Here is a 15512-nt window from a genome sequence, read left to right as displayed (position 1 = left end):
TTTGCTTGTTTTATTTGACTCTTTGCCTATACAGAACAGCAGGTGAACGGGTGAGTCCTTTGAATTCCTAGTTGCAATATAACAATTCCCTTCAATGGAGAAAAGCTAGGATGGTAATTAATTATAAAAGACTAAATCAAAATATTATTTTTTATGTATATTTTATCCCAAGAAAAGATGCTTTAATAAATCAGGCTAAACAAGCAAAATATTTTAGTAAATTTGATTGTAAATTAAGATTTTGGCAAATAATGCTAACAGAAGAATCTAAGCCTTTAACAACCTTTAGTGCACCTAATGGTCATTATCAATGGAGAGTAATGTTATTTGGGTTATGTAATGCACCTCAGATATTCCAAAGATAGATGGATTTTATATTTAATAAATATAAAAAATTTTGTGTAGTTTATATAGATGATATCTTAATATTTTCAGATACCTGTAATTGGTATCAGAGGCCCCCGGAGTAACGATTCTTGGAAAGACTGATATCATAATATCCATTGTAAGTTCTTATCTTTAATTTACAATTTAGTTAATTTTGTGGTTATTTATCTTAAAACTCATATATCTGTTATTCTATCTTACTTTTGCCTGTTTAAGTTTGAGTAAAAGACGTTTGGCCTTTGTGTTTAAGACATAATAACATAACAGACGGTTTTAGGTACAATAGATAAATAACATGGAAGAAACAGATTGTTTATATAAAGATAAAACCGCAATCATATTATGCATATAGATTCTAAACAAGAAAATAATCTTTTGGCCCTTAGTAAAGGATTTAATAGTTTAATGGATATAACCTCTATATATTATAATAAATTATATAATAAAGTTAGTAATATAGAAAAAAAGGTAAATCATTTAGAAGATATTAAGGAATTAGATTTGAACAACAAATCTAAAGAAATATTATTTGAAGTAAATAATAAATTAGAACAAGTTATTATTAATAATAATATAAAGTTAGACATAAATTTAGGTGCTTTGTATTATGGTAATAGTAATATAATTTTAACTTTATCTGAGGAAGAAAAAACTTTTTCAGAAAAGTCATCTTTTACATACTTACTCTAATAGGTGGTCTTAAATAAATCCCAAGTCAACCACCACTGGTATGCCTCATCGTGAAGCAGAGACACAACCCCTTTAAGCTTCTGCTCATCAGTAAAATCCAAATAATCCATTATGTGCTCTGTGGCCTCTATCTAATACTCGGCCACATTCGGAGCAACTCCAGCGATGCCCCTAAATATATCAACCCCATTCGATTGGAGTCATTCTGTAACCGGCCCACGGCCTTCAAATCCAATATTATCTCTAGCGAACCTCTCCAAAATTCGCAGCATTGCCTGAGATAGTGCGTCGTCCCCAACTGCACGGTCCTGAAATTCAGCACTCGTCTCAGTAACAGGTGACACCGACGTCTCACTAGTGTCTACATTAGGGATCGTATCAAATGCGAAGGACTCAGCTCAAATCCCTCTACGGCCTCTAGTACCTCGTCCACAAGTACTACGTGTGCTCATCGTACTTATCAAATTAATCTGTATTAAGGAATTTTATGCACATTAATTTACAGTTTCGATAATTATTAGCAGATATTTTATGCAGAACAGTATTAAAGTTTTGGAGTCAGTTATCGCGAGTAATAAGCTCACTACAGTTTCAGTTTACACTACCTAAATGTTTCGGTAAAGTTCTACATGTAGTAGTCTCACAATACATACATAGTATTTCAGACAAATACAGACAATGTTTCATTTTAAGCATGCTTTCAAAAAATACATATCAAAGTTTCAGAGAACTTACAGGATCAGTGCTGGAAGCTCGACGTACCACATACTTATTATCAAAAATATTTCCAATCATTTCACAAATCATTTTCTTTAAACCCAACTTTTGAAACCCAAATCTACAGCCGAATTTTGCAAACCTGACTCTGATATCACTAAATGTAACACCCCAAACTCGGCCTAGACGTTATGGTCGAATCTGGTGGCATCACATGAGAGTGCTTTTAGAAAATCTTAGCAAGTTAAAAATCGTTCAGTTCATTATCGTTACTTAAGTCGTAAAATCTCCAATCCGATTATTAAGTGAACACATTTCATTATCGCGGAAGCTAAAACACCATTAATTCATTAATCAATAACTTAATAGTTTAAAATCTTAAAATAAACTTAAAAATAGTTCAAGTTCAAGACATTTTAATCCCAAAAATAAATATTTAAAATAAAGCAGACAAAATAGAATGTTACTCAAAAATTTATAAATGTCCAAAAGTGGTCACCATCGAGCCCACCGCCACACCGATCCATCTACTGCTGAGGATTACCTGACATAAAATAAATAAAGGGGTGAGTTTTCGCCAACTTAGTGTGTACATCCCCACAAACAGCATGCATACAAACAAATAACAGAATACAGGTATTCGGCATTAGCCATATGGATATCGCATGCGATCGATCGATATCGAGAATGTAAATCATGCCCACCAACCCCGCACACCATCTCCGTCAACCCAACACACCATGTGGGATAAAATCGACCCACCCAAATTTCTACAAATCAAGTATGGGGATAAAATCAACCCATCCATTTTACACACCAAGTGGTATCAGAAAACAAGACATAACAGATATATCCAACAGAGTCGCCGATAATGATTAATCGCCTCTCAGACTTTCTTCTCTTCACAACAACCCAACCCAATGCAATGCATCATAAATATCGTGGCATGTTTATATGCAAAAAACAGATCATATCATAGCAGAACAGATATATGAAATCAGGCAGATATACATACTTATTGTAACATGCTTTACATGCAACACAGTAATCATTCATATTATGGGGTTTAAATAACGCTTACCATCCCTACAGGCATGTCACAGTCGACTTAAGTGACTCGTGTAACCTTATAGAACATTTTAGGAAAATTGGACTCACACGCCCGTGTGGCCCATATGACTCAAATTAACCTTGCCAGTATGGATCACACGGCCTGGCCCAAGACCCACACGCCCGTGTAGTTCACCCGTGTGACCCACATGCCTGTGCGGCCTACACATATTCTTCGAGAAATAAAAAATCTGAAAAACAAAAAAGAAAACATATTACGCAAAAAAAATATGATTTTCAATCCTATAAAGAACTTATAGAACATTGGAAAATTAGATTTACTAGAAGAACAGATAAAAATGAAAGAGTAGAATATTTAAAATTAATAGAAGAACTTTATGAAAAACATAAAGATCTATTTACTTTATCTAATTATCATTACATGTTAAATTATGATACTACGTAAAGTAGCAGTTCTAGTAATTCGATAATTAAGAAGATTTAAAAGTTACTAGTTATAAATCTGATGAAAAAAATACTTGAACAGATGAAGAAGAAAATATAGAAATTTCAGAACCTATGGATATTGAACAAACAGATCTTTTGTGATTAAAGAAAAATAGAATCAGATATCTAAAAAGATGATTATCTGATAACTTTAAATAAAGATTTTGAGACAGTTGAAAATACAACTAGGATTTTTGGTAATCAAACTGAAAATATAGCTACTAATGAAATTAAAACCGAATATACAGGAGAGTTTTCTAATCAACAACCAAATCAAACTATACCTATACGACATAGGATAGATGATTTAAATAAAAGAAATGTGGCCCAAGGAGGAATATATTTAGATTTAACTAATATTTCAATATTAGACTATGAAAAAACTATAGACGATTGGACACAGCCAATGACAATTGTTGTAAACAACAACAATACTTGGTCAAAAGAAAAATTCTTAAATTATTTTGTAGGAACTTTTCAAGGTGATGTTTTACAATTTTTAAGACGTTGGGAAGAATCTGATGAAGGAAAAGTCCAAAAAGGACAATTAATTAATCAAATAGGTACTCCTAAAGATCTTTTAAAAGGATTAACAAATATTCTAAAAACAAAATTTTGAGGTTATTTTGATATAAAAAAAAGATCAAGATAGTATAGCTAGTTACACCTTGTCAAAAATTAAATTATGTGATATAAGATATCTAGAAGAATTTTCTAAAAATTTCTTCATGAATATCAAAAGCTCAAAAATGAAAATATAGAATTTTGGAAAAACTAATATTTTCATAAGCTACCCCCACCATGGGATGAGATATGTATAAAGAAATATGTCTTATTTAAAAAACATAGTAAAGAAGCGTGAATAGCAAAAGAAAATATAGATTCTATACGTAATAGGATAAATTTTGCAAAAGAAAGGATAACTTTACATTGTTTACAAACTAAAGCTTCTAAACAAGTAAAAAATAAATTAAGTTATAGTCATTGTACAAAAATTTTAGAAAATGAATAGGAGTTTGATGTAAAACAACACGTCCTCATACTTACAAAAAGCATAGGAAGAAAAATAGAAAAATAGATTAATTAAATGGAAACCAGAAATAAAAGATATACTAGTAATAAAAAAAAAAGAAAAAATATGTTAGAAGAAAAATTTCGAAAAACCTAAAAATAAATATGTAAGTGTTTTATATGTGATAAAGAATGTCATATAGCACCAAATTGTCCTAATAAAGGAAAAAGTGCTAAAAATTGATTAAAAGTCTTGAAGAATAAGATTTAGAAATCATTATGAAGAGAAAATAAATCTGAAGAAATATTATATGAATTAATATTAGAAATAGATTCGATTTAGATAATGAAGAATATATATATTTATGTTTAATGTAGGAAGTAGTTCTAAAAATCAATTAGAAGAAATTCCTAAGTCTAAGCAACAAAATATAAAATTAGAAAATTTAATCGAAAAGAAAGACTTTTCGATGAAATGATAGAAAAATAAATAAAAATCATATTTCTAAAGAAGAAATATATAAAATATCTAAGTTTAAAATATAGAGTCAAAGACGATAAAGAAAATTAGTGACAATACAATGTTAAAGATACTAGAGGTGGATTAACGAAATTTCATTATTTACTAAAGATAAAATTAAGAGGATTAAAAAGAAATACACTCAAGTCGATATATACATTTAGGTATAATTATGATAACAATTAAAGATTTATTTAGAAAAGGTCATGATATACCTATAATAGCGCTTTTACTAGATAAAAGATTTGAAAATCCAATAAAAGCACTTATTGGAGGGATTCAGTCTAATTTACATACTTGATGTAATAGGTTTTAAAGTTAAACCAAAATATTTTATCTATTACAGATCTTCTAATAGAAGAACGTTTATGTTTAAGAATTGCACAAAAATTCTGAAATTAATGATTTAGCAGAAGATCTAGCAATAAGTTGAATTTCTATAAATGAATATACCAATAGGCGTAAGTAAAAATTAAGGAGATTAACAATAAAATAATTGAATTATTTGAACCTAATAAATTTACTACAGAAATTCAGTCAAAATTATTACATTTAAAATATTTATCAATACCAAGTGATTGGATGATAGATAGAATAAGTGGTGCTAGTACTTCAAAACCTGTAAGTACTATAGAATATATGTCATCGGAGATAGATTATATTTTAAAAATAATGCTATAACCAATTCAAATGATAATTTAGTATTACCTTCAAATACTTAAGCAGAGGAAGATGAAGATAATATAAGTACAATTCCAACACCAATAGGAATGAAAACAGCTCAAATACCTATTTTTCCCATTGAACCTAGTAGAAATTATAGAAATTCTAGAATAGAATATATACAATCTTCTACAATTATTCAACAAATAAAAATGGGAGAAAATGATATTATTACATTCTCAAATTTTTAACCCAGAAATATTATACATATATAGAAATAACATTTCAATTTAGAGAATATAAATCATATTCTTTACATGCTTTATTAGATACTTGGAGCTACCACCAAGAGTTGTAGAGAAAATGTCACTCCTATAAAAAATAGGAATTAATAAAAAATCCAATTAGAGCCATAGGAATAGATAGTAAAGAAACCATAATTCAATATAAGGCTAGAAATATACCAATTTATATATATAATGTAAGATTTGTAATTCCTAAAATATTGTGGTTTCCTAAAATGCATGGAGACGTATTATTAGGAAATAATTTTATATATCATCCTTTACCATTTTTATTGATAAAAACTTAGTAATATTATCAGAGAAAAAATTCTGTAAAAATACCTTTAATAGAAAATCATAAATTTATGTGTGATAAAGGATTTACACCAATAAGAAAAAACAAATTAAACAACTAAAAACAAGTCATTGGTTGTTTAAAATTTTAGAAGATAATTTTAGTGAAAAATCATTAAAATTATGGCAAAATAGCCCGAGATATTGTGAAATAAAATTAGACAATCCTAATAAAATTCTTAGAGTTAAACCTATGATCTATACTAAACAAGATATAGATGAATTTGATACACAAATCAAAAATTATTAGAAAAATGATTAATAGAAAAACTAATAGCCCACATTCTAGTTCAACCTTTATGGTTAGAAACCATGCTGAAATAAAAAGGGGAAAAGTTAGGATGGTAATTAATTATAAAAGACTAAACCAAAATATTATTTTTAATGGATATTTTATCCCAAGAAAATATGTTTTAATAAATCAGACTAAACAAGCAAAATATTTTAGTAAATTTGATTGTAAATCAGGATTTTGGCAAATAATGCTAACAGAAGAATCTAAGCCTTTAACAGCCTTTAGTGCACTAATGGTCATTATAAATGGAGAGTAATGCCTTTTGAGTTATGAATGCACCTCGGATATTCTAAAGATTGATGGATTCTATATTTAATAAATATAAAAAATTTGTGTAGTTTATATAGATGATATCTTAATATTTCCGATATACTAGAAAAACATAGAAAACATTTAAATATTATTTCTCAAGAATTCATAAAACATGAAATTATTTTGAGTCCTAAGAAAATAGAATTAGAAAAATAGAAATAGGATTTTAGGATTAAATTTATCGCAGATGGTCTTAAACTACAAGATCATATTATAATAAAATAAAAGAATTTCCTGAAAATATTGAAGATAAAAACAACTTCAACAATTTTTAGGAATAGTCAATTATGGAAGAAATTTATTTCCTAACTTATCTCAAAAATTGGCAAACTATATGAGAAGTTAAAAAGGATAAACCTTTTAATTGGTCTAAAAAGATTTAGAAATTATAAAAATCTAAAATCGAAATAAATTATACTCCAAAAATTTATTTACCTAAACAAAGTGATAAATTAATTTTAAAAACAGATGCATCACAAAATTATTGGGGATGTATTTTAAAAGCTAAAACATTAAAAATGAAGAATTAGTATGTTGATATAGTTCAAGAAAATTTAAACCAAATGAAATTAATTATGTTATATATGAAAAGAATTATTAGCAATAAGGAAAGGAATAAAAACTTTTCTTATATATTTAGCACCTGAAAGATTTATCATAAAAACCGATAATCAGGGGGTTAAACAAATCCTTACTAACAAAAGTTTGGAAACAGTACTTAGAAGAATTAGATGGTATAATGAATTATGTACTTTCAATTTTGAAGTTTTATATGTAAAGGGCACTGATAATATCATTGCTGACTATCTTAGCAGACCTTATGGATAGAGGTAAAAAAACCTATAGAACAAGTTGGAGAATGGACCACAATTCATAAAAAGCCCCACAAAGGGAAATCAATAATTCTTAATCAAGGATTTGTTAAGCCATCTCCATAGCCATCGTTCTATTCTAACTAAGAATATTATATTCCCTATCCAATGCTAAAACCACCAGTCAGAGCTCAATTATTTTCTACACCAAGTATGGTAAGTCAATACCCTTGGTCCCAAGATCCAAATTCGGCATTTCGAGCCAGTTATGCTGAAATGATCAAAGGAGCGAAAAATTTGTTGAAACAACAACAAATTCCAGAAATAAAAGATTTTTATAATCCAGGATTACCAAGTGAAATTTATAAATTTATCAATGAAATATGAAAAACCCATATTTTAGAACAAAGAGCAAATTTTAAAAGAACTCTTACAAAGTTTCACAATTCTTAGTTGAACAAACAACTAAAGAAAATGAAGCTCATGAATTATTATTAAAATCAATTTTATATAGAGATTGAGAAGAGCTTGAAATAGAATATATGAATATTAAGGAAATAAATAATCTTCTTAATATATTTCAATATTTTATTCATAAAGGAACAAATAGTCCTCTTATGAATAAAGTATTTAGAATATGTTTATATAATAAAGCTGTAACATTACAAACTCAGCCTAGACGTTATGGTCGAATCTAGCGGCGTCACATAAGAGTGTTTTTAGAAAATCTTAGCAAGTTAAAAATCGTTCAGTTCATTATCGTTACTTAAGTCGTAAAATCTCCAATCCGATTATTAGGTGAACACATTTCATTATCGCGGAAGCTAAAACACTATTAATTCATTAATCAATAACTTAATAGTTTAAAATCCTGAAATAAACTTAAAAATAGTTCAAATTCAAGACATTTTAATCCCAAAAATAAATATTTAAAATAAAGCAGATAAAATAAAATGTTACTCAAAAATCTATAAATGTCCAACAGTGGTCACCATCGAGCCTTCCGCCACACTGATCCATCTACTCCTGAGGATTACCTGATATAAAATAAAATAAACAGATAACAGGATACAAATATTCAGCCTTAGCCATACAGATATCGCATGCAGATCAGATCAGATATCAAAAAACAGAAATCATGCCCACCAACCCTGCACACCATTTTCGTCCAACCCAAAATACCATGTGGGGATAAAATCGACCCACCCAATCCTACACACCAAGTATGGGGATAAAATCGACCCATCCAGCCCTACACACCAAGTGGTAATGTAAAACAGTATATAACAGATATATACAGTGTAGTTGCTCGATAATAGGTTAATCGCCTCTCAGACTTCCTTCTCTTCACAACAACCCAACCCAATGCAATGCATCATAAATATCATGGCATGCTTATATGCAAAAAACAGATCATATCATAGCAGAACAAATATATGAAATCAGGCAGATATACGTGCTTATTGTAACATGCTTTACATACAACATAATAATCATTCATATTATGTGATTTAAATAACGCTTATCGTCCCTACAGGCAGGTCACAATCGACTTAGGCGACCTGTGCAACCTTACAGAACATTTTAGGAAAATTAGGCTCAAACGCCCGTATACCCTGCCTATGTAGGCCCACACACCCGTGTGGTCCACACTGCTCAAATTAGCCTTGCTCGTATAGATCACACGGCCTGGCCCAAGACCCACACGTTCGTGTGGTTTACCCGTGTGACCCACATGCCGTACGGCCTACACGGCCCAAATGGTCCAGCCCGTGCGTCGCACACGGCCTTGCCAGCCTCACATGCCCGTGTTTGTCATGCCAGTGTAGCGCGCAAAAGGCCCAGCTCGTCTGTCACACGCCCGTGTCTCACAACACAAGCTACCACACGGGCAGATCACACGCCCGTGTGGCATTGACAAACTGATTCTTCGGCTTTCGTCAAAACTCATTTTCTGTTCAATCGGAGTACAAACCTAGTTTGTTTCCACTGCAAATCCAACCACGAGCACTCCAAAGCCTAAGATTGACAAAACCGAGTCCAAATCAGTCACTTAAATCGATTTACTTAAGATTAGATAAAATTTGAAGCCCGAGATCTACTTACCTTCGACGAAGAACGGTGTTTCCTTGCCATTTAGAACCCCGATTAATGATCCACAATTCCTCGAATCCCCTCAAATAGCAACCAAAACCTCTCTTTGCAATCTCCAACAGAAAATACTTAACTTATATAAAGCGATACTTACCGAATCGACAAAATCTACTAGCAAAGCATCAAGCCAAATGAAAGGGAAAGAAAAACAAATGGAGAGGAGAAGGAGAATAGGAAATTTCGGCAGCAAAGAGATTTTTTGGGGAAAAGAGAAGACGGCAAGTAAAAACTATTTTGCCAAAAAGGAAGAACAAAAAGATGACCCTAGGTTTTTCCCTTAAAGCCCACGACTTAGAATTTTAATGAAGCCCAACGCTTACTGAAACTTGCAGCAAAAAAAATCCTAATGCCACTGCAGGGAATCGAACCTCTGACCCTGAGCATAATCCCTTGTCACTTAACCACTAGACCAACAGGTCCATTCTGTTAAATTTTTACCAACAATTCCTTTTAAGCCCATTGACCTCAAGTCAGGCTTAATTCAATTAAAAACCCAAATTTAGCCCAAGTTACAGCCTGAACTTAGGACCTCCCAAGCACACCCCAGACCTCATAATTACTTAACCCAACATACATTTAAGCCAAAATAACACGAACCATAAATTCAGACACTTCCAAGCCTGAAAATCGTAAAAAGTCGAAAATTAAAAATTTGGGGCATTACAATTCTACCCCCTTAAAGAAAATTCGTCCTCGAATTTTACCTGATCAGAAAAGGTGAGGATATTGTTGATGTATCGAATCCTCTGGCTCCCAAGTAGCCTCTTCAGTGGTATGATTCCGCCACAGCACTTTTACTAAAGGAATAGACTTTCTACGTAGTACCTTAATGTCACAATCCAAAATTTGAACCGGCTCCTCCTCGAATGTCAGGTCTGGTCTAACCTCAATCTCCTTCATAAGCACAATGTGAGTAGGATCAGAACGATACCGTCTCAACATCGATACGTGGAATACGTCATGAATACGATCCAACTCTAGAGGTAGCTTCAACTGATATGCGACTGGCCCCTCACTTCAGAATTCGGTATAGCCCAATAAATCGAGAACTCAGCTTACCCTTACGACCAAATCTCAAAACCTTCTTCTATAGTGAGACCTTAAGAAAAACCATGTCTCTTATAGAATACTCGATGTCTTTTCTTTTCAAATTCGCATAGGACTTCTGTCTATCAGAAGCCGCTTTCAGTCAGTCACGAATCAGATGGACCTTATGCTCAGTCTCTGAAACCAACACTGGACCCAGAACACGCCGCTCACCCAACTCAGTCCAACACAAAGGAGTGCGATACTTACGACCATAAAGTGCCTCATATGGTGCCATCAATATACTAGATGATAACTGTTGTTGTAAGCGAACTCAGCTAAAGGCAAGAATTCCTCCCAATTGCCTCGAAAATTTATCACGCAACCCCTCAACATGTCTTCCAATATCTGAATCACCCTCTCCGACTGTCCATCTATCTGAGGATGAAAAGCAGTACTGAAGTTAAGACGAGAACCTAAAGTCTTATAAAGTTTTTCTCAAAATCGAGACGTGAAACAAGGACCTTTATCAGAAATGATCGAAACAGGTACCCCATACAGTCTCACTATTTCAAAAATGTATAGGTTGGCCAATTTCTGTAGAGAGAAGTCTGTCCTAACAGGGATGAAATGTGCTGACTTGGTCAACCGATCCACAACCTTCTTAGTGAGTGTTAGGGGCAACCCACTAACGAAGTCCATCGTTACTCGCTTCCATTTCCGCATTAGTATCCTTACTGGCTAAAGCAAACTCGAAGGTAATTGATGCTCAGCCTTAAATTGTTGGCAAGTCAAACAACGAGCAACAAAGTCCGTCACCCCATGTTTCAACCCTGGCCACCAGTACAACTCTCTAAGATCCCTATACATTTTGTTGCCATCAGGATGCATAGCATGAGGGCTACTATGCGCCTCCCTCAGAATCGACAACTTCAAATCCTCATCATTAAGTAAACAAATTATATCTCGTAAATGCAACACCCCATCACTGTCAATCCTAAAATCAATGGTAGAACCAGCCTCAACCTGACGGAATCGTAACTCAAGAGACTTATCCCCCAACTGATTATCCTTAATTTGATCTAACCACGCAGGTTTAACCTGCAACTCAGCTAGAAGACTCCCATTGTTATAAAGACTCAGTCGAGTGAACATCGCTCTCAAATCGGTCATCGTCCTACTACTTAACACATCTACCACCACATTGGCTTTACCAGGATGATACTCAATACTGCCGTATAGATGATACACTTCTCGCCGTACAAGTAATGCCTCTAGATCTTAAGAGTAAAAATCACCGCTACCAACTCTAAATCATGCGTCGAATAATTAACTTCGTGAGTCTCGAGCTGACGAGATACATACGCGACTATTTAACCATCTTGCATCAAGACGCAACCCAAACCCACATGTGACGCATCACTGTAAACCACGAAAGCCTTGCCAGACTCAGGTTGTATCAGAACTGGAGCCTAAGTCAAGACTGTCTTGAACTTCTCAAAGCTCTCCTGCTGAGTGTTTTTCCAAACAAAGGGAACCCCCTTACGCAGTAACTTAGTTAACGGCGCTGCGATAACGAAAACCCTTTTACGAAATGTCGGTAAGAATCTGCCAAACCCAGAAAACTGTAAACCTCCGACACACTCTATGGCTGTTTCCAACCCATCATAGCCTCAACCTTTCGAGAATCCACTCTAATCCCCTCTGCAAAAACTACATGTCTTAGAAATGTCACTTCTCTAAGCCAGAATTCACACTTACTAAACTTCGCATATAGCTATTTCTCCCGAAGAATCTACAGAACCACTCTTAAATACACCAAAATGTCGTCAATGAACACCACTACGAACTGGTCTAAGTAGGGTTGGAACACACGGTTCATCAAGTCCATGAATGCTGCTGGTGCATTAGTCAACCTAAAAGGCATAACTAGGAACTCGTAATGGCCATACTGAGTCCTAAATGCCGTCTTATGCACATTGGCCTCCTTTACTCTTAACTGATGGTAACCTAAGCACAGATCAATCTTAGAAAACACTAAAGCTCCTCTGAACTGATCGAATAAATCGTCTATCCTCGAAAGTGGGTATTTATTCTTGATCGTCAATTTATTCAACTAACGATAATCGATACATATCCTCATCGTACCATCCTTCTTTACAAACAGAACTGGTGCTCCCTATGGAGACACACTAAGACGAATAAACCCACGATCCAACAGCTTCTGAATCTGAGCTTTAAGTTCCATCAGCTCTTTCGGTGCCATTTGGTAAGGGGCGATAGAAACCGGAGCTGTACCAGGAATCAATTCAATCCCGAATTTTACCTCACGGCCCGGAGGCAATCCTGGTAGTTCCTCTGGAAAAACATCTGGAAAGTCCTTCACAGTACGGATGTCCTTGACCGATAAGCCCACAGAATCAGAAGCACTGATGCAGGCCAAAAATACCTCACATTCTTTCCTCACCAACTTTTCTACTACCATCACAGATATCACATTACTCAGATAATTCTGTCGTTCCCCAATTACAACTATCTCATTATCCTCTTTAGTCCTCAGAACTAGCCTCTTTTCGGCACAATTTAGACTTACACGATTCTTCACCAGCCAGTCTATATCCAGAATCAAGTCGAACTCTCCAAACGGAAGTTCCATCAGATCAGCCAAAAATATTGTCCCTTGAACTTCTAATAGAACGTCCCTGAATAGCTTACTGACCTTAATAGACTGTCCCAACAAACTTACCACAGAAATCTCACTAGAAGTGCTCTCATGCGAAATCCCCAAGGTCTCAGACACAGAACATGCAACATAAGAATGTGTAGAGCCTATGTCTATCAGTACAACATAAGGTACATTAAAAATTAAAAACGTACCCGCAATGACATCTGGAGTATCTCTATCCTCATGGCGGCGTGCAGCATAGACAAGTGTAGGCTGCCTCACCTCAGTCAGCTCAGCATCCCTATCAGGTGCTCTCTGACCTCGACCCATACTGTTATCACCCTTAGCCTGTCCTCGGCCTCTAGGTGGCTGTTGTACTCCTCTCGGCGGTTGCGCAGTCTCAACAACCAGAGCTTGCACCTGATTACCCCTCAGTAGACAATCCTTAATTCGATGCTCAATCGATCCACACCATAAACAAGCAGCAGTAGATCTCCAACACTCACCTAGATAGAGTCTATTACATAGCTGACAGATCGCCACCCCAACAGGTGCAGTCGTAGACCCAACTCTAACGGACCCGTCAACCCTAGCCTATTTCTTATGCCTCATCCCAGAACTAGTAAACTTAGAATCCCTCTTAACTTCCATTTCTCATGGTTTTGGCTCTCAGAGCGCTTCACCTTCTCGACTATCTTAGCCTTCTCAACCAAAACTGAGAAATCTCGCTCCCTCTGAGGAGCTATCAGAACTCGCAGACTATTACGAAGACTATCCTCAAATTGAACACAGCGCTCATACTCATTCGTCATCATGCCCCTCGCATAGCGGCTCAGCCTCAGAAATTCGACCTTATACTCGACCACTGAACGATCTCTCTGAGTGAGATTCAGAAACTCACGTCGCCTTGCGTCAGTGTAGCTAGCTCCTACATACTTACTCTAATAGGTGGTCTTAAATAAATCCCAAGTCAACCACCACTGGTATGCCTCATCGTGAAGTAGAGACACAGCCCCCTTAAGCTTCTGCTCATCAGTAAAATCCAAATCATCCATTATGTGCTCTGTGGCCTCTATCTAATACTCGGCCACATTCGGAGCAACTCCAGCGATGCCCCTAAATATATCAACCCCATTCAATTGGAGTCATTCCGTAACCGGCCCACGGCCTTCAAATCTAACATTATCTCTAGCGAACCTCTCCAAAATTCGCAGCATTGCCTGAGATAGTGCGTCGTCCCCAACTGCACGGTCCTGAAATTCAGCACTCGTCTCAGTAACAGGTGACACCGACGTCTCACTAGTGTCTACATTAGGGATCGTATCAAATGCGAAGGACTCAGCTCAAATCCCTCTACGGCCTCTAGTACCTCGTCCACGAGTACTACGTGTGCTCATCGTACTTATCAAATTAATCTGTATTAAGAAATTTTATGCACATTAATTTACAGTTTCGATAATTATTAGCAGATATTTTATGCAGAACAGTATTAGAGTTTTGGAGTCAGTTATCGTGAGTAATAAGCTCACTACAGTTTCAGTTTACACTACCTAAATGTTTCGGTAAAGTTCTACCTGTAGTAGTCTCACAATACATACATAGTATTTCAGACAAATACAGACAATGTTTTATTTTAAGCATGCTTTTAGACAATACATATCAAAGTTTCAGAGAACTTACAGGATCAGTGCTGGAAGCTCGATGTACCACATACTTATTATCAAAAATATTTCCAATCATTTCACAAATCATTTTCTTTAAACCCAACTTTTGAAACCCAAATCTACAGCCGAATTTTGCAAACCTGACTCTGATATCACTAAATGTAACACCCCAAACTCGGCCTAGACGTTATGGCCGAATCTGGTGGCATCACATGAGAGTGCTTTTAGAAAATCTTAGCAAGTTAAAAATCGTTCAGTTCATTATCGTTACTTAAGTCGTAAAATCTCCAATCCTATTATTAAGTGAACACATTTCATTATTGCGGAAGCTAAAACACCATTAATTCATTAATCAATAACTTAATAGTTTAAAATCTTAAAATAAACTTAAAAATAGTTCA

At 34.5% G+C, this 15512-nt stretch overlaps 2 protein-coding genes across 2 annotated transcripts; both read right to left on the bottom strand.

Annotated features, from left to right (window-relative positions):
• Positions 1-11523: 11523 nt before the first annotated feature.
• LOC108458831 (uncharacterized) lies at positions 11524-11955 on the bottom strand. Its single transcript, XM_017758225.1, has one exon. It carries the CDS (start codon positions 11953-11955, stop codon positions 11524-11526), a length of 432 nt encoding a protein of 143 aa, XP_017613714.1.
• Positions 11956-12961: 1006 nt separating this feature from the next.
• Positions 12962-14259, bottom strand: LOC108458830 (uncharacterized). Its single transcript, XM_017758224.1, has 3 exons — positions 14131-14259; positions 13660-14041; positions 12962-13617 (listed from the first exon to the last, which is right to left on the bottom strand). The coding sequence occupies exons 1-3, from the start codon at positions 14257-14259 to the stop codon at positions 12962-12964; spliced, it is 1167 nt and encodes a 388-aa protein (XP_017613713.1).
• Positions 14260-15512: the final 1253 nt, after the last annotated feature.

The sequence above is a fragment of the Gossypium arboreum genome, chromosome 4 (genome assembly GCF_025698485.1).
Source record: "Gossypium arboreum isolate Shixiya-1 chromosome 4, ASM2569848v2, whole genome shotgun sequence".
In the NCBI taxonomy this organism is placed as follows: domain Eukaryota; kingdom Viridiplantae; phylum Streptophyta; class Magnoliopsida; order Malvales; family Malvaceae; genus Gossypium; species Gossypium arboreum.
Note: the sequence above shows the minus strand (reverse complement) of the source record. Positions and strands in the feature narration are given on the sequence as shown.